Source organism: Hipposideros armiger, unplaced genomic scaffold, assembly GCF_001890085.2.
Source record: "Hipposideros armiger isolate ML-2016 unplaced genomic scaffold, ASM189008v1 scaffold_1, whole genome shotgun sequence".
Taxonomy (NCBI): domain Eukaryota; kingdom Metazoa; phylum Chordata; class Mammalia; order Chiroptera; family Hipposideridae; genus Hipposideros; species Hipposideros armiger.
The window spans coordinates 6,489,726-6,509,094 of NW_017731351.1; the positions used below are offsets into that span (position 1 = coordinate 6,489,726).

The window sequence follows — 19,369 nt, forward strand, 5'->3', positions numbered from 1 at the left end:
CGTAGTAGAGTGAACCAAATCAAATTGCTGAACGTATTATGGTTTATTAGGGTTCAATCAAAAATAAAGTCATCTTTTTATCATCACCACTACATTTGTACGAATTTAACTGTTTAGAGTGCCTTTTTATCTTCTCACTTTATAAAAGCCTCCTTAGACAAATAGGCCATTTAAAAAATCTTTTATTACAGAAAACTTCAAACATAGAGAGTAGACAGAATGGTACACAGAACACCTAAGGATCTATCCCCACCTTCACAGACCGCCAGCATCCTGCCTCCTTGTTCATCTGTGTTTCGACCCCTCCCCCACCCATCCACCCACCCAGTTAGTACTGTTTTCTTATCATTCTTTTTTAGATTAGGAATGAAAATCAAAACAGAAATCCAAAGAAAAGAGTGACCTAACGTTAAGCCTGTTTACAGCACCATTTACTTAATGATGGAAACGAACAGCAAGCCGCAGCAATATGCTGACCAGCGCCCCAGAATACTGAGGCCTCTGGCAAGCTGATCCCCAGTTGTTCCTGCTTCTTGATGGAGCCATCAAAACTCCCAATAAGCAAGATATATCTGAGTATTGCACTGTTCTTTAAAATAGAAGTGTGCACAATACAAAGACAGAGACTAATTGAGAAATTCATACTTGTATAAAGGAGAATTCTAAAGATATAACTATTTTAATTAACACATTTTCTAGAATCTAAATCAGACATGCATTGCTAGTCACCAGAAAATATTATACACTTGTTTAAAGAAATAGTAGGTTATGGAAATACCCACTCAAACATTACAACTATGATTAAATCTACTCTTTAAATCTGCATTTTGGGATGTGGGGGGAAAAGATTATAATTCAATGACATATAAATAACATTTCTAACAAATGAAATGACATGTATCCTTTGTGACCAATTTACCTTCTCAAGCTTATATCATCATGTTCTTGTAGAAGGGTAGTTGGGTGCAGCACACATTTTCCACTATCAATTTCAACCCGTATGTCAAGTTCAAAGTCGATATTTCTCTCTGTGGCTGTGCCACTAAGGCTGCGGTTGACTGGTGCCGTCGGCCAACGTTCTGTGAACAGCTGATGAACAGCCGCGAAGCCTGTTGCTTTTTTACGAGACGTATGTCTACAGGAAGAGCAACTGGTCATTACATTGTGATAAAGCAGAGAGCGTTTCTAGCAAGCTATTTTCCAACATGGTACGCGTGAGCAACAGTCTGTAAATAAATTTTACTATTTTATAAATTCACACCTATTACTCAACTAGCTAAGTGTAACAGAGTCACATTTCATTCAGCAGCTCTGCGCTGAGAGCTATTTCGTGCCAGACAGCGAATGTGCTGGGTGCCGAGGACACAGGCCTGATGACTGCTGTAACAGAGGCTGATGGCAGTGTATGCACCACATGCCACATTTGGGAGATTTCATTTCTGCACATGGAATTTTGCAAATTTTGCAAATCTTCCTAGATTTTATGAAAATGCAGAAGAACAGGAAAAGAAAAAAACAATGCCGTATGGAGCTAAACGACTGTAGTAAGCCAAGGATATGTCTATTAGTCTCACTCTGGCTACGCACATTAAGGTTTTGTGGGTTTTTTTCTGTGAGAATCATCAGTTACAGATAATGCTCTATGCTCAGTTCCAGATTCTGCGATCCTACCTAAGGATCTTCAAACAAAAAGGCTACTCACGAAGGTTTCCTGTAAATATAAAACTTTTCCTTCTCATGGTCTTCATCCTTCTCGTCCTTCTCCGAATCCTCACTGGTAGAAGACAGGCTGTCCTCGCGGCGGCCCTCTTCAGGTTGGATAGCAACGCCGGGTGGGAAGGCTCCTGGCGTCCTGGGGCTGAACACGGAGCACGGCCCTTCGCCAGGCGATGCGTAGTGGGCAGGGCCTTCGATGGTCACTGACAAAAGGTCCAGCTCCGTCTCCTCTGGGAACTGATTGTCAAAAGAGCAAACATGAAGCAGTTTCAATCATGAATCTCTTCTCAATTAAAAAAAGGAAAAAGAGCAAACATATGTTTCAACATTTAAAAATTTTCTCAGAGTTCAATTTCCTCACTCTGAACTGAAAGAAAGGTCCGATTAAGAACATATGCAATGGCCCAGCAAGGGAGGAAGCAGGTGAAACCACAGAAAGTCACACCACCGACAGTGTCAACAGTAGAGTGAAAGCTTACTTTATAGAAACATATTAATTAGCACATATCGTAATTATTTCAAGCATAAATTAAACATGCTGTGGAGACAAAGGAAACAATGTGATCAACTGTAAATGAGAAAGCCAGAGAGCACTTAGTGACGGAAGAGCATGCAGATGCTGGGACAGAACTACACGTGCTTGTAGGTGACTTTTGTGGACATGTCTTTTAAAAATGAGTCCCTAACGGGTTGAAGAAAGCAAATGGTTTTGTAATCAAACATATTACTCAACTGAGCTTAAGAATGCTATATATGAAGGTGAACAGTTTGTATACACGCCATGTCACTAGCTGAGGGCTGCACCTGGAGGCCACAGTGCTTAGCAGGTAAAAGAAACAACAAAATGTCCTATGACCTACTTTCGATTCCCAATTCTGAGAGTTGCTTGAGTATCCTTTGAGAATGTGATAAGCCTTTGTAAAGCGTAATGTGCAAGGTGACACATTCTATTGATGCTACTATAAGATAGCTAGTGAAAGTCTAATTTCCTAGTTCAAAATTTCAAACATTTGCAGAATTCAGATTTTCTTCACTTTTTATAATATACATGTTATTTAGTAAATAAGTAAACCAGATTTTATCAGAACATCTTCAATTTTTAAAACTGTGGTTAAGAGTTTATGTAGACAGATATCTCTTGTTTTATATTTATTTTATATTTAACCATGTCTTAATGATCTATACTGTAATTTATGATTTTTATATACTATTTTTTATAAACAGTGTATGCGATTTAAAAATAGGACTCGAATCAATTCAAATATTAATGTATTTCAAAAATCACTTAATCATCTCCCAATATATACACATATTGAATCATTAGTCTGTATACCTGAAACTAACATAATATTGTATGTCAATTATATCAATTTTAAAAGTGTTGGACAGGAAAAAAAAAAGAATCAACTTAATTAGTACAATCCATTCAATTCACTGTACATGATTTATTTCCAAGTTTATTTTTAGAAAATAAGAAAAGGATGTGTTTATCAAGCTCACTATATTATAATCTAATAGTTCTAAAACAAAATTCAGTTTAACTAAATTCAGTAGAACTGTGGGATATATATTCAGACTCTAGCTTAGGGGGAAGGGAAACAAAATATATGTGGAATAAGTGCCAGTTTTAAATGTAACTTGGCAGAAAGTTTCCAGACAAAGGTTAATATAACTGATATGTACATACATTTTAAAAATTCAGTTTTACTTTTATGACTTCTATTTAGGGAAAATATTTGGCTCATAAAAATGTTAATTCATTTTATAAATGATTGTGTTGCACATTTTCCACTCCATTTTGAACATGAGAATTTTTAAAATGGATTGTTTCTATACATTTTTTACACCAGTGACTCATAAGAAATAACACTTAATGATTGATCTGTTATTCTGAGATATGTTTGATTTTAGTTTGAACTACGTAACTAATCTTTTTAAACAAAGATTCACTTTATAGTTGAATGTGGGGAAAAGAGACTCATTCATGGATTTGCTAATGACTGTAATAAGTTCCATTTTCTAGTTTATGATTTGGTTGAGTTAATTTGGTAAGCTGATTTAGTCTTTTAATTTTGGACATTAGATACTTAATATTAAACTATAAAGAAGTATAGAACTAAAATATATTTATGCAAGAGCTCAAACAATCTTAACCTTTTATGTAAAATATTTTTGAGGTCTGAGTTTAGTATGAAACAAGAGGAAGACATTTTGAAAGTAGATTTTCAAGGTGGTTAATTAGTTGTGAAGCAGAATTTGTGTTGTTCTTAATAAGTACCTGAAAATACCCTTCCCCGGGACAGCTGGATTGTGGTGTGCTTCCCCATACTGTTTTTTTCAACTTAATTAAAATAATAAAAAAATTATAAAAACTCATTAAAAAAACCCCAAAAACAATGGTTTAAAAGTACATAAATATACAAAAAACAAAACAAACATTTTTAGTATGCTATAAAATTAGAATACAACTTTGAAGCTGCCCTTTTTGCGTCTGGTTTCTGCTATTATTTCTACACATTCTACACTAAAATACACAAGCAATAAAATATGTATAAACATTCCACATTTATATTTGTGTATAAGACCCAATTTAATGGGGAGTCACAATTGGAAATAAAATTATTCAATGAAACATTTCGATGTGAGCGCAAGCAGTTGCGTTTTTATTCTACATGCGTAACACTAGCTGGTGGGCAGTGTCCCGCTACTTGGAAATGGACAGCCATCAGCCATCACAGTGCACACTTTCACTGTGGGTCGCAGCCAGTTATTTGAAATGGCATAGCTAGTATACTTCTGCAATCACTAACATTACTCAGCACTGTGCGTCTCTAAGAAATCGTCTCTCTCTTACCGTATCTTGAATGTGGAAGGTCACTCGGGGCCCAGGGGACGCTACATCAACGCGGATTTCCGGGAGCTCCTCGGCTTCCCCTACTCGGGAGCTGAAAGTCACAGAGGAAGTTATAAAACATGAGCACTCCTGCTGGAAAAAATCCCTGGACTTTATAAAAGTCTGATTGATGACATTAATGTTCTATTTCTAAATAATCACCTTACTCAAGGATTGAACTTTTGGTATCCCATTTCTTAACCTTTAGCATCCCATAAAAAAATATTCAATGTTTTGATTAACATAAGATTTCCTAAAACTAAACCATATAAAAAAGAATTTATAATTTTTACTTTATAGTGCTCATTTACTAGTAACACAGTAGTATTCTATCAATAATATATGAAATTTTCCATTTTTTCATATGCTAAATGTGTGTGCAATCATGCCTTTTCTAAAATGACAAGCTTAGAGCTGCAGCTACTAATATGCACATTTTCATTTCTTTGGAGAGTCTAGAAGTTTACACAAAAACTTGTCTAAATAGCAATGTACTTCATTACTACAAAGCACACAATGACTGGTATAAATGTGACAGAGGAATTCCTCAGATAAACTTCTCAGTGTGACAGCATCCACTAGCACCGGTATTTGACTCATAAGGTCCCTATTTGCTATCATAACTTTATAATTTCCCCAAGTAGAACACAATAAACACGTGGTGGGCCTCGGGAAAGGAGTCAGAAACAACTACTTGGCTCGCTGTTGGAACACGTTACCTTGCCCGTTCCATTCGCTTAAGAGGTGGTCTTCCGGAAGCAGAAATGGTTTTCGACCGGTTGTAACTTGGTTTGTAACCCAAGCCCCACTTATCCTTTAGGGAAGCAGCCTAATGAAACAGGAGAGAAAAAGGGTGACTTCAGGCACTTGTTTACTACTGTAATATCTGACTGCAGATAAAATATTCTACTATAAACATGTTAGCTCACTTCCCCCATCGATAAGGAGTCACTCTGAAAGTCACTTAACGACTCAGGTGGATCAGAGGAGCGCATGAATCAGCTCCTTAGTCCTGGGTCACTGGGGAAAGCTGCACAAGAAAATGAGAGACCCTGCTGGCCGGAGAGAAAAGAGGCTGGCAGCACAGACAGGGAGAAGAAAGGAGACCATCAGAACCATCAGGACGGAAAGAAAAGGGGCAGGAAATGAGGAAAAGAGTGGGAGGAGCGACCGTCAATCATCTCAAGTCCCACCCAGAGCACCCCTGCAACAGAGCTTCACTGCAGGAAGTGAAGGGATGATCTGAACACTCTCCTGTCTCCAGACCCCTCTTCTCCAAAGGTGACCAAGTGTGACAAGGACTCGAATACAGTGGAGATGTACGATGCAGAAGGGCTGAACGCGAATTGAGGGAAGATGACCAATGACACCAACGCTAGGAACTCAGATGTAGCTTCACTGGTTTCCCTAATCAGCTCTACCTCGTTTTATTCTTAGCACTCAATTACCAAGTATAAACTACCTTATAGACAGTATGCGAGCAATATTTTAATTATATTGTAATATGAGGTACATAGCAGCAAAAATTTTAAATACAGGATTATGCATTATAGATCATTACCCATTTATTAGTATCAGAAGCCAATAACGAATAACTCAAACTGGACTTTAACTTTAAATAATTTAGAATAGTATTCAAACTAGGTTGTCTGGGGCTTTGGGGCGATCCAGGAAAGAAAGTTCAAGCCAACAAGCGCTGGATGCCTGGTCCTCTCCCGCTTCCTCCAACCCAGCAGCTCCAATTGAATCTGTTTCTATGTATTGCGGGGCCAACCAAAATCCTTATTCTAGTAAAAAATGGAGGACTCGGTTGATTATTAAAAAAAAAGGCTAAGAACCCATTTATCTTTTTTTTAAAAATAGCTTTTCCACTAACAAGACCACCTTGACCCAAAGCAACCTACTTCTATTTGGATAAGTTTTAGAATTATTTTCTACGATATGATTATAGTATAGCTGTATATTTCAACTGCTCAGCAACCGGACTCAGCCCCAGGAAATGTGGTGGCAGTGGGGGTCAGACAGAAAGAAATTCTCTTTTCAGAAACAAACTCTAGTAAGGGTGAACAGACGCGCAAATGGTAAGGATAAGAATGAGGTGCTGAGAACACACAGTGGCTGAGAGGTGAACAGCTGAGGGAGTGGAATGGGGGAAGAACGGACACCTCAAAAGACTGCACATTTGAGTTAGACTAAAAGGAAAGTCTGACTTCATGAAAGGTAGACAAAACATGGTGGCTAAGGGCATAGACTGCCGGGCCCCACTGTTTGGGTCTGACTCTTGGCTCCATTGGGACTACTGGCTGTATAACCTTGGTCACATTACTTGACCTCTGTGTCTCAGTTTCCTCATCTTTAAAATGGGGCAAACAATACAAGCTACCCCATAAGGTTGTTGTAAGGAGTTCATGGGTTATTAAAAGTAAAGTGCTTTAAACAGTGCCTGGTACACAGCAGATACGAGATGTACAAACCAGGTGGTATCGCCAGCAATGGAGGAAGTAAGAGAACAAACGTAAATATCATCATCAAGTTTCATGAAGTAAAAAATAAAAAGTCTACTTTAATAAAATTCTCTGTAATTGTTGACTCACTCGCATACTGGACCTCCGTAATTTCTTACGAACATCTCTTCGAATGTCATTCACAGCCACAGACTCTAACTGCTGGTAACGTTGGATTTCTTGGTTGATGGTCCCTTCACTTGCACCTAATTTTCTGGATGCATAACAGATACAGCAATTAATGTAAAAAAGTAACAAAGTATAACTGATTTTTACTTCTTTTTGTTTCATTTTTCAGAATATCCAAGATTATGTGAGGACAAGCCAAAATCTTTCACAAAGTTAACACTCATACCTGGCAAACTGTTAAGAAGCTCGCTCTTATGTTTTAGGAAATGGTTCTTATCCATTTTTGCATCAAGAGTCTATTTGACAAGCTTATGAAAGCTATGGAACACTCTGCATAAGAGCGTCTGTGTGTAAAATTCTACATATAACTGTATGTAAGGCTTTAGAGGAGGAAGTATATTTTGCTTCAAGTCATTTTTTCCCCTGAGAACAAAACTAAAACTGTAATGTAAGTAAACAGGAAAATGTGAATCATTATATCATAATTAATTTACAGATATGTTTTTAGGTAATACCTTTCATTGTACAGAATGCATCGAGTTGTGTAAAGTTCTTGAATGCAAAAAAACCACAGGTATGAAGATTAGAAAAGATGAGGCATGACTATCACCTTTCGGGTGATTTTTTTAAAAACAAAATTTTCAAAGTTTGGCAAGAAGAACAGTTAGACTTATAGTGGAAGTTATTACTTAGTTCTATATCCAGCAGGCAACAGACAAAGAAAAATAAATTCCTACCACCTACTTACCCTCTTGACTCACCCTACGCCCACTTGAGTCCTCCAGGACCGTTAATACAGGCAGGCAAAACAAGGCATGCACTGTGAACTCAGGCACACCCAAGTGCACATTTTAATTCTTTAACTCTTCCTAGCCAGTTTTCACAACTCTAAAGTTTGGATAATGCCATCTAACCTCACAGAAATACTGTGGAGGTTAAACTGAGCTAACATGTCAAATGTACAATAGGGACTTAATAAATGCTGAGTTTGTTCGCCCTCTTAAAAATGTGAATTCCAGAAATTCTGTGAGCAAAAGACTAATACGTGTATTTGCATATGCACGTGAAGATATGTGCAAGTGTACATATACATGTAGAGATACGTACATGTGATATATAGTCAGTCATAAGCTGCTCAGAAACGGGGAGTTGTGATGAGCACTAGACAGGAACTCAGGCAAATTTCCAAACTTCTCTGGACCTTGGTCATCTCGTTGGTAAACTATTTAAAACCCTATGATTCTATTATTAGGGAATACTGTAGAAAGAATCATGCCGCATACTTAAGATCATCGATGACCTTGGCCTGTTCGTTCAACTCTCTGATATCCACTATACGCTTCATCGTTTTTCTTCCTCTCAGTTCTCCTGGCTGGCTGCAAGATGCGCCTTGTCTCCGATACTCCACAGTTTCCTGAAAAAATGCACGCATGCCTGTCAGTACCGTCCTTGGGTCACATGGCACATCTACACTATCACAAACATGACATTTGAATCAAAGGGAGCATGCAAGAATCAAAGCCATCTATTCAAGTACGGTGATTGGAGTCCAGTGATTCGAATCCCTTCGTGTTCATAAGGAATCTAGTTGCTACCTACGTTTCCCCACGAGTGGGCTCTGCACACTTTCAAATGGGACTGGCTAGCCTGAGGGGAGCCCCCCATCTCTGGGTCGCACAGATACTCTGCAGGAACAGAATAGCGCTGATGTGGGGGCGTCAGGCCTAGCAGGTGGTTTACAAGTCGCTGCCCAAAGGTGAGCTTGTGGCCATCTCCACTTACTGAACTTCCGTCTGAACTCTAAATATAAACAGGGACAGCAAGGTTCAAAAGAATGTCTTTCCAAGAACGAAACTATTTCATGGCACAACAGTAAAAACATATTTTTAAAAGTTTATAAATAATACCAGAATAAAAGCAGAGGGTTAACTATCGAGTAATCTACAAAATGTACAGTATAAATGGAAATACATATTTTTTAAATGTATACTTCACTTCGTGTGCATGCACTTTGTTTTTGAGTTTCGTTTTTTAACATCTTCACAGATAACTCACATGCGATAAAATTCACCCATTTAAAATGTGCAATTCAGTGTTCTTTAGGACATTCACACAGCTGTGAGACCAGCACTGCACTCTGGTCAGAACATTCTTTACCAGCCCCCCAAACAAAACCTGGCAACTCAGCAGTGGTTCCCCTCCCCTCCCCGACCACCAGCTCGTGGGCCAGGGCGAGCACTGCTCTACTTTCTGTCTCCACAGATGTGCCTGCACTTTTCACGTTAGCACGCTGCCCGTAGGTCAGGGCACAGGTTGGTTGGTTAACAGTCATTATTAAGAAACAAGGACTCAATTAAAAGGCAGTATTATGAAATTTAAAAAAACAATATTAGGAAATGTAGACACAGGAACCACCACTCCCTTCCTTCCTCCCCAGTTAGCAGCGACAATATAATAAATACTGTTGGGTTAATAACATCCCTGCCTCAGGGTAAAAGCCAGTCAGGAAAAGTCCAACGGTGAGTGTACTTACAGTGTGGACGGTGGGAGACATAGTGTCCACCTCGTCCTCATCCGACAGGTCGCCTATGTTCACGGAGTTCAGGTCGGCAATGTCGTCCAGGTCCTCCTCTCCGGTCAGCGTGGTCAGGGTGTTGCCCAGGGCGTTGAGCCTCTTGCCGATGTTTGGGTCCATGTGGACATCGATCCCACACATCTTCCACAACACATTGAGCGTCCAGGTCCCAGCGCTACTGCTTTCTGTTGAAATAAAGTGGCATTTCTGGTCAGTCTCGAGTGTAGATATTTAAGTAACTCTACATTTAAGGAATAAAATGGATGATGGCCCTGTGTCATAACCACCGTCTCTCGCAGCTACGTCTGTCAGGACACGGGGCCATGGGGCTGGTCTCCCAACGGCTCGCGCTGTGCAGCACCCTTTGTCCTACGAGCTGTGCGGTCGCTCATCGCCCTTCCCACGGCCCTCGCTCACTAGCCAGAATTAATCAGGTAATTAGTCTGGGAGAGGGTCAATGTTGGAAAAGAATCCTTCCGTGGACTTGAGAGGAGGCTGGTCCTTCTCTAGTGATGACGGAGTTGGCTCCTGAGTTGCTGGCAGCCATGTTAGTCGCCATGTGTCAGGAGGAGGTGAGCAGAGAGACGCCATGAAGCACCCCGAAGAGAGAGTCCTGCTGACAGCAGGTCCTGTAGTTCCTGAGGGCCCCTCAACGGACCTGGTTCCTGCCTGTCACCGAGAAAGCCATTCCCAACTTTCACTGTGGTCTGCAAACAGCCTTTTAGTAAGCTCCCCCTTTCGGTTAAGTGACTTTGAGGGGCTTGCTATCACTTCTACACAAGAGTCCTGACAAAGACTGCGATGTGACCTTACTCCCAATCCATATATTTACCTTGGTTATCACGTTTCCTTCTAACTTGACAGCGGGGAATGACCTACCCTTGTCGGTCCCCTGTCAGTGGGGACTGGCAGCCTTGCTGCTCTGGGACAATTCACTGAAGCTGCGCTTGGGGAGGATCAGAGGGAACAGCAGGGACAGAGAGGCAAGCTACTAACCCTCATCAGCTTCTACCCCTTCAACATTTTCAGAGCCCTTAAATAAATAGCTCCCTTTAGCTTCTGTTAATTTTAGAACAGGGCCAAGATAATAAAAATGTATACTGCGCTATCTTATTACTTCTATAGTTATCTCCTGACTGGTTTTCTAGGGTTTTTCCTCTCTCACCCTTGAAAGTGTCCCTTTGATGCAGTCGCCTTCTACTTTCTTGCTCAAAAAAATTCAATGGCTTTCCCACTGTCCACCAACTCAAGTCAAACTCCTTATTGTGGGGTTTCAGATTTTTTCCCATCCTATTTTTCACATAACTTTGTTCCAGCCAATTTGGGCAATTCTAACTAGACGCTGTATTTTGCCATCATGACTGACACCTCCCAGTTTTTGCTTAAGAAACAATTTTATCCATCTTTCAAGTCCCCTTTTAAATGCTTGTTCTTCCATAAGGCTTTCTCTGATCCTACTATCCTTCCAAATTTGGAAATTTTCTCTCCCACCTGTAATTTCCAAAAGCAACTGGGGCTTTACATTTATTGTATTCATCACATATTACAGTTTAATTATGCTGCAAAGCCTTGACTACAATTATTAAAATTTAAATTTATACAGTAGAAAGTATATCTTATTCATCTTTGTCTTTCCCAAAACACTTTACAGTGTATCTTATACATAATAGGTGTCTAATAACTGTTAAATAAATAAAAATGTTAGTAATATCACAAAATGTTTTGAAAATTTTGGGAACGCCAGAATAAGTTTAGTTAAAAGATCCTCTCACTATTAATATAAAGGCAGAAAAAAAACTATATATGTAAAGGCAGAATTCTACCTGACGTGTGGAGCAAAAGTTATACCAAATGTGAACTTACCGGCTGCCGCTTGTCCTGTGGTCCTGGAACATACTTCATAAGTGCCATCTGGAACTACACCTGCACAGAAAGCACCCCAAAACAGCTTTCAATAGAACTAGGCTGGTGATTAAATATTATACTACAATATTTCACCCAAAGATTATTACCTAAACATAAATAGGATCGCTCGCTTCTCTAGGTTTCAGTTTCTAATCTGAAGAACGAGAGGGCTGCCGTAGATGACTTATAACATCTATTTCTGATCTCAGAGTATTTTATTCTATGATTTTAAGAATTCAACTATAGTTTTATCTTCACGTTCTGTATGTGATTTCCTCATCTGAGTGACAGCACCTGGCTGACTCTGAAACGCTAGTTCCTGGATGCTATGACAATTTGTGTCATCATGAGCGAATGGCACTTTGAGAATACAAATGGTTTAAAATGATAACTAAGAACCACCACATAGGTCACAGACATGATTCATCAGCCTCGTCCTTTCCTTTGACGAGGAACATTTTATGAGAAAAAAAATGACTGGCTGCCATGATGTCCATCTACTAAGGTCCTAGACCTATCCCCAGAACATCTGACTTAAACTTTGAAACATTTACTGGCACTTAGCTTTAATCTGAATGTCAGCTTCAAAGAGAGAAGTTAATTAATCAACAATTTTAAAGAGTAAAGGACATACCATCCTTGAAACAACTTTTAAACAAACTAAAGTCTAAAGACAGAATTAAGATCCTTTCTCAGTAATCCTTAATGGAACCAAATTTCAATCTAAACCTGACGGTACATACATCTTAAACGAAACGTCCTTTTGCAATTCACAATGTATCCTAATTGGTCTTCAAATGTTACCTGAATCTGAGTTGTAGAAAAACTACATCTAATTTTGGGAGAAAGGATCTATTTGTTAAGTGACAAATTCTATTACGTGTTTTTTTTCTTTTTTAAGATAGTGCCAACGACTTTAAAATCTAAACTGTATTTTTGAAACATACAGTACATGTGCCTCACATACAATTATAAAATAAGAAAGAACTAGATCTTTTTGGGAAAAAAGGTCACCCATTTCGCCTTCAGTCATGGCTTAATTCAGAGCAAAAGAAACTAGATTACCCTTTCAAATCTAAGAATGCTAGAATGAAAAGAAAACCCTTTGAAATTTGAGTAACATAATTGAGGCCAAGGCAGAACTACAATAGTAAATAAAAAAGAGTTAAAAACTTATGGGCTGTCCAATCTCAAGAAGTGTCAAAGAATTTTTTTTTAATTAAGTTTTAAAAATAATTACATAAATTCATAGAATACAGAGTCATGATGAATTAATAAGGAAATATAGATTTTCAGGAGCAGATCCAAATCCTGAAAGTGAGGAGTAGAAAACTGACGAGGCTCTTCCCTGGGGTACCGTGGTCCATGCATCAGAGACACAATGCTGGGTTGGACCAAAGAGTATTCTGAATCCAGGATGGTAATTCCCTACTCTCATGACCGAATGCTACCCAGGTGCTAACAGAGAGCTTCGAGTGTTTCAGTCTTTCAAACTTCTTAAATGGTTTATGTCATTTTTCTAAGTATATGTTACTGAAAAGCGTTTTTAATCTTTACTCTTTACTTACATGCTCCTTTGGAAGATTGGCTTTTCTAATTTTTAGTGCATTTCCCAAAAAAAAACGTTATCACCTATAGAGGAAATCTGACTGGGACATCTTTTTCTAGGGGATGATTTTGAAATGATCTGTAAAAATATCCTAAGGCATAGTCCTACTTACTGTTCCTTATTTCTCTACCCTACACTCAAGTCTACTTTTTCAAAAATATTAAATGTTAGTTATATTCAAGTATACTTACTACTAATAAAAGCTACCAGTAAAAAGTAGTACACTAATTTACCCATTTTAAATTTTGGAACTCTTATAATTATATCAAGGAAACAATTACTCCACTCATTCCGTGCCTCCCTCCCAAGATACCAAAAAACAAGCATGTTACAAAACTAAGTCATTTAATTCCCTCTAAAACCCAAAATAAATTATGACTATCACAGTTATCAGCATGTCACTGTTCTACTTTGTTGGGATAATACACACTGAGTTATTGTTTACACAGAGGGTGCCAAAAAAATGGATACACATTTTAAGAAAGGAAAACTGTATTAAAATTGTAATACTCAATATATACCGATAACAAAAGATGAATACAAGTCATGTTTGACTTCTGCAATTACAAGAGGTGCTCAAAGTGGTTACCATCAGTGTCCAGACACTTCTGATTATGGCGAACTACTGCTTGAGCAACGTTGACCAAAGTGTCCACTTGTATACATTTTTTTGGGCACCTTTGGTATTTTTTATTATGGTTTTGATTTTGAGTCAGAGGCATATATCGTATGCATTTTCCCTTTAAGAAAATGGTATACTTTCTTCCAAATATATTCTACCATTTTAATGACTATAATGATTGCAAAATGTCATCTTAATAAAAATCAGGTTTAAATTTATTTTGTTTTATGAAAAAATACCGAAAGACAGTTATAGTGACTTTTAAAAATATATATAACTGTGTAAAATGATTATTTGTGAAGATTTCTGGTGAAGGCTATTTTTGGTCTTTTGGATATTAGGTGTGTGTACTTAGATACAAAGTTTTTTCAGTAACCTGAAGATTTCAAAGAAATCCTAGTATTTTACCTATGAATTATCTAAATGTAAAGCATCCAAAGCCAAGAATTTCACCTATAATTTTATCTAAGTTTTAGTCAACATTGAATGCCAAAACTTCAATTTTTGACATAAAAATAATGGAAAGTTTTCCTGTTCCACAAAGAAAACCCAGAACTGGAAATAAGACTGTCTTCCAGTGAAGCGGGGGAAAAAACTGCATAAACATTGGCCTACCACCCTCTGAAAAGTAACCCAGTTTTCATGTTAGCTTACAAGATCGGCTGAGAAATTTTAGTTCACAACCATTCATTCTTCAAATATACTTTTTCTTCATTAAGATTAATGATACTTTATCAACTCTGCTATAATATTTAAAATATTAAAATGGATAAACAGAATCCCCTACACTTCAAAATAGCATATAAACACAGCTTTAGTTACTCCCAACCTTGAGAATTATGGACTCGGAAGGATCCATAGAAGTTACGCTCATATCCTACAAACCGGGATGTGTGGGTTTATTCACGTCAGTATCGATTAAGGCTGGCCTCTTGCTCCTGGTCATCGACAACTGTTCTGTGTCATATGATGAACTGGACCTTACATATTTATCACCTTCCTTTAAGTTCCCCATTGAACAAAGATGTTTTATCTGGTCATGTGTGACTCAGTTACAGAAAAAATCAGGTAGTCATCAAACCTTCAAATGTCATACCAGCAAAGGAATAGCTAGTTGGTTTACTTACCAACACTACTGAAAGCTGCATTTTTTCACAAATATTGGGTTGTCGGAAAAGTCATGATGCATTTTTGCAACGAAAACCATAGAAAAAATACGTCCATGACTTTTCCGACAACCCAGTATGTTCTTATATCTTTAAAAAGCCCCTATTTCACAAAATTCAATAACTCCTATATCTGAACATCCTTTACTCTTAAAAATGAAGACATTCGGTTGTTTTTCTTTTTAATTTTTAGAAATTCTAAACCACATACAGAAAATAAAAGACACTCACAGGCATTCATCACCAGATCCCCACGAATTTCTGGTTTCCAGTCATCCCATGACGTCTCGAAGCCGTCCGCAAAACGGATACAGAAGTTTTTGAAGTGTCCCTTGCTAACCAGAGACTCTGAAGAGCAGGCAGTGATGAGCGTACTTTCAATGGTCAATACCAAGGCAGAGCCAGTGTCAAGGTCGCCAGTGTGATTAGACTGCAAAATACATTAAAGAAGGAATAAGACAAAAGGTGACGATTTTTAAAATTAGGATTCATAGGAACAAAAATCCAAAAAGGGTCAGCCCAGAAAGCTTCATTAACAAGCAGCTTAGAAAGACGCCTGCTTTTAAAAATTAGATTGCTCAAGTGAAAAAATGCATTTGCCGAGTACATTTTTTTTTAACTACACTTGCAAAAGGCTAATTATCTACTTTTCTCTCTCAAGCTGCTGTGTTAGCTGTGGGGCGCATTCTCATTGTGACAACCACCCTTGGTGTGTGCAGCCTTCCTAAGCTCTGCTCATCACACCATTAAAAAGTTACCACTCATCTCTGACACACAAACATACCCCATGTTGCCCATCCTCAAGCCAGAGTTTTTCTTAACACTCTCTTCCCAACAAAATGCTAAACAATAGCTGCTTACAGGCTATCTAAGGTGAATTATGACAGTAAAATACAGGCCTTGGTATTTGTTATAACTGCAACTTCTTGGCCTGACAGGCGTTCACAGCCTTCTCTGTCTCACACACGTGTGTGTACAAACATGTGTTCCTGAGAATCGGCCCCAAATTATGAAGGGAAAATTCTTACTTTATCCAGGTGTACACATACCTTGAAACTTTCATTACCATTCGATATTAATTTAAAAGCATTTTAAAATTCCCTACCCTGTTTTAATTGTGGTTTTAAACATTATTGAGTAGTATTCTTACATGTTCTTTTGTTTCTATTTTATTAACAAGTGTATGCCAAAGACTTCCTTCCTAAAAAACAAGAACAATAAAAAGATTCTGAAAACGAAGCTGCTTATTTGTCAAGGTAGACATCAAGTTATCAGATGGGTGTCAATCTTATCCCTATTCTAAAAGTCTCAAGAGATTAGCATTTCATCTCTGAAGATGAAAAATGGCTGAAGGAGCTCAATCTTACTTGTTTACCAAAATCAAGTTATAAAGCATTCTGAAAAATTTGTTGTTATACTCTAGGTACACAGAACCGGTTAGCAGAGACGCCTGGCCCTTGGCCTTGCACCAGGGTCTGAGTTTCGTACCTGTGCGGCGTTTGTGATGGGCAGGCAAATGCCCAGGTCATTCACAGTGAGCTGCAGGAAGAGCGTCCCAAAGGCCTGGGCAGATGTTTGCTGGATGCCGGGTAGCATGTCTACCACTTCCTTTGTAGCCATATGAATATCCTTATGTAAAGCCATCCGTTGTTCATTCCAATTGTCATAGGCAGCCTTATAATTCAGCCAAAACAGCACAGCTTTTGATCATTAAGGCAGGGCAGAAAAAAAATTTAAATCAAAACCATAAAATAATAAACTTCAATAGCTACAAATTCCTAATGATCTATAAAAATTATTCCCAGAAAATTGTAGCATTTGAATTAGAAAGGATCCAAGGGCATAGAGTCAATGTGAAAAATGAAAAAAGGCAGAAAGCTGATAATTGCATAATTGCAAAAGGAAGAAGAAAATCCAGGTCCATTCAGTCATTCACTCAACAAATTGTTTGTGAAATGCCTATCATATGCTAGGTGCTGGGATGAAATAACAAACAGAAACAGACATGGTCCCTGACCTCACAGAGCTTACTGTTTCAGTGTTAAAAATTCGTGGAGGAGAGGTACATCGTACCAGGAGAGGTACATAATACATTAAAAAGGTGGGGTTTAGAGAGAGAGGTCAAAGCACTGGAGTTTGTAACAAGACTGAAATCTTACAGAAAACCTTCATTTAGTGCCCTGTATAGAAGAAGGAGCCTAAAGAGGAGGTAAAGATGGAGGGGCCAGAGAAGGATAAGGAAAAGCAAGTGTATGTCATGGACGCAAGAGTGAAAGGTTCTTTAAGGAGCTGTTGAAAGCTGGTGAGAGGTCGGCAAGATGAGAAGTGAAGAAACATGCACTGGATTTAGCAAAATAAAATGTTACCGATGACACTGACAAAAGGGCAGTTTCCCAACAAACTGATCATCTTAGCAGCCAAAGCCTACCACCCATTTAAATCTTAAACGGCTTCCTAAATGGTTCTTCATTACTTCTAAGACACAATTCCAAAATACATTACCCAACATTACCCAATATACATTAATCAGACCCTCTCTATCTGTTCAGCCGTATTCCCCAATATTTCCTTTTATGTGCACTGCTGCTATATTTTTTTAAACCTCTGTGCTCAGACGTATTCGTTCATATTCTCTCTCGTTTGGTAAATATTTATTTAGTTCTTATGATATATATTCCAGGGACTGTTCTAGGACTTCAGATAGAAATGCAAATAAAGCCAGCTTTTCTTCCCTTGTCTCCCTGGTGAGCTGACTCCAAGTCGAACCTGAAGAATTAGTTTCTCCTCCAAGCAGCACAGGCTCCCTGAGGGCCCAGAACCCCGATCGCTAACTCCACCCTTCCTACTGGACTGAGAGTTCCTGGAGGGGGGATACTGCTTCCCATACTCACATTCCACTTCTAGACGGCACACAATAAATGTTTGTAGAGCAAGTAAATAAAGACAGCGCCAAGTAAGTGGGTACAATAGTTATCCAAACCAAAAACTTGGCATTATAATCCACATCAAAAGCAAAAAGTAAAATAACTTTAAAAACTGAAGGGCATAAACAAGAAACTTCTGGGAGGCTCCCGTTCCGGGTTTAGGAGACAGCCAGCTGCCAAGCATTTACACTGTGCACTACAGATGGTTTTCATCCAGCATCACCACAGTGACTCTAAACCAACAGGGCAGCCCTGCTGACTGAGCTCACCTCTGTCAAAAGCCACAGGCTGTGCGTACACGATAGGCCTATTCAAGGTTATGAGCACGGCCTCCCGATCTGAAGAGCCACTGATTTCTTCTCGGAGGGCATTTCTTAACCCAATTCTGGTTTTAAAATAGGCAACTTGATGAAAATCAGAGCCAGCTTCCTCATAAACCTAAAAGAAAATGAAACGCTCCATAACATCAAATAATGGAAAATGTCTTAATAAAAAATCCTACAAGTCATAACACTATTACTGATATTATGCACCAAAATAAGTGGTGCATTTTTCTAAATTTCATTCATCGATGGTATACATTCCTTATACTCTATACTATAAACACTTGAAATTAATATACAATATAAATGGGTGTATAAGAAGTAAATATAAAGTCAAACAAAAAGTTCATACAAAAGCTAGGATGACATCCACAGTCTGAATGGCAATAAATTAAATGTTTCAAGATATTCGGTTGTCAGAAAAGTCATGACGTACTTTTTCTGTTTTTCGTTACAAAAAATGTGTCATGACTTTTCCGACAACCCACTAGTTAGACCCTCGCTCCTCTCAAAATGTGTTTCCATTTGAACAAATTACTGTTTTTCTAGAGATAACTTAAACTTTTTGTTCATTTGTTTCCCACATATTCTTTAATAGAGGCATTCAATTTTGAAAGTGCGACTGGTATTCTTTCAATCGGTTCTTCAAATCAAAGAAGGAAAAAAGGTTAAAATCTACGTAATCTTTAGCAAAATAAAAACAAATAGCTCCTACGAGCTGTGAATGTTAATTTTTTGTAAGTCTAACTATGTATGTACGTGTAAATATATATATAAAATATTTAACTTTATATGTTTAACATTATGGTATGCAAAACTTGCCAACATTATACAGTGCAGCTAGGAAACCTAGCAACATTTAAAAAACTCACCAATATTAGCACAAAAATCAATGTTTAACAAAATAAAGAGAAATTATAAGCAAATATTTATGAAGATATTGGATTAAGTTCCATGTGATTGCATTTGCCTAAACTATAACAAACCACCAAAATACTCAATG

General features: G+C 38.1%; 1 protein-coding gene across 9 annotated transcripts in view; it reads right to left on the reverse strand.

Annotated features, from left to right (window-relative positions):
• Nucleotides 1–19,369, reverse strand: part of BLTP1 (bridge-like lipid transfer protein family member 1) — a 169,084-nt gene that overhangs the window by 25,030 nt on the left and 124,685 nt on the right. For 5 of the 9 annotated variants that reach the window (XM_019667736.1, XM_019667803.1, XM_019667945.1 and 2 more), the window contains 13 exons: nt 18,313–18,481; nt 16,608–16,819; nt 15,351–15,549; nt 11,681–11,740; nt 9,776–10,002; nt 8,842–9,042; nt 8,526–8,656; nt 7,204–7,327; nt 5,329–5,438; nt 4,571–4,661; nt 3,995–4,057; nt 1,703–1,953; nt 920–1,135 (listed from right to left, as the gene is read on the reverse strand). In XM_019667736.1, coding sequence (XP_019523281.1) covers nt 920–1,135; nt 1,703–1,953; nt 3,995–4,057; nt 4,571–4,661; nt 5,329–5,438; nt 7,204–7,327; nt 8,526–8,656; nt 8,842–9,042; nt 9,776–10,002; nt 11,681–11,740; nt 15,351–15,549; nt 16,608–16,819; nt 18,313–18,481 — 2,054 coding nt within the window. The remainder of the gene's footprint in view (nt 1–919; nt 1,136–1,702; nt 1,954–3,994; nt 4,058–4,570; nt 4,662–5,328; nt 5,439–7,203; nt 7,328–8,525; nt 8,657–8,841; nt 9,043–9,775; nt 10,003–11,680; nt 11,741–15,350; nt 15,550–16,607; nt 16,820–18,312; nt 18,482–19,369) is intronic. The other 4 variants (XM_019668251.1, XM_019668023.1, XM_019667873.1 and 1 more) reach the window with 3 other exon arrangements.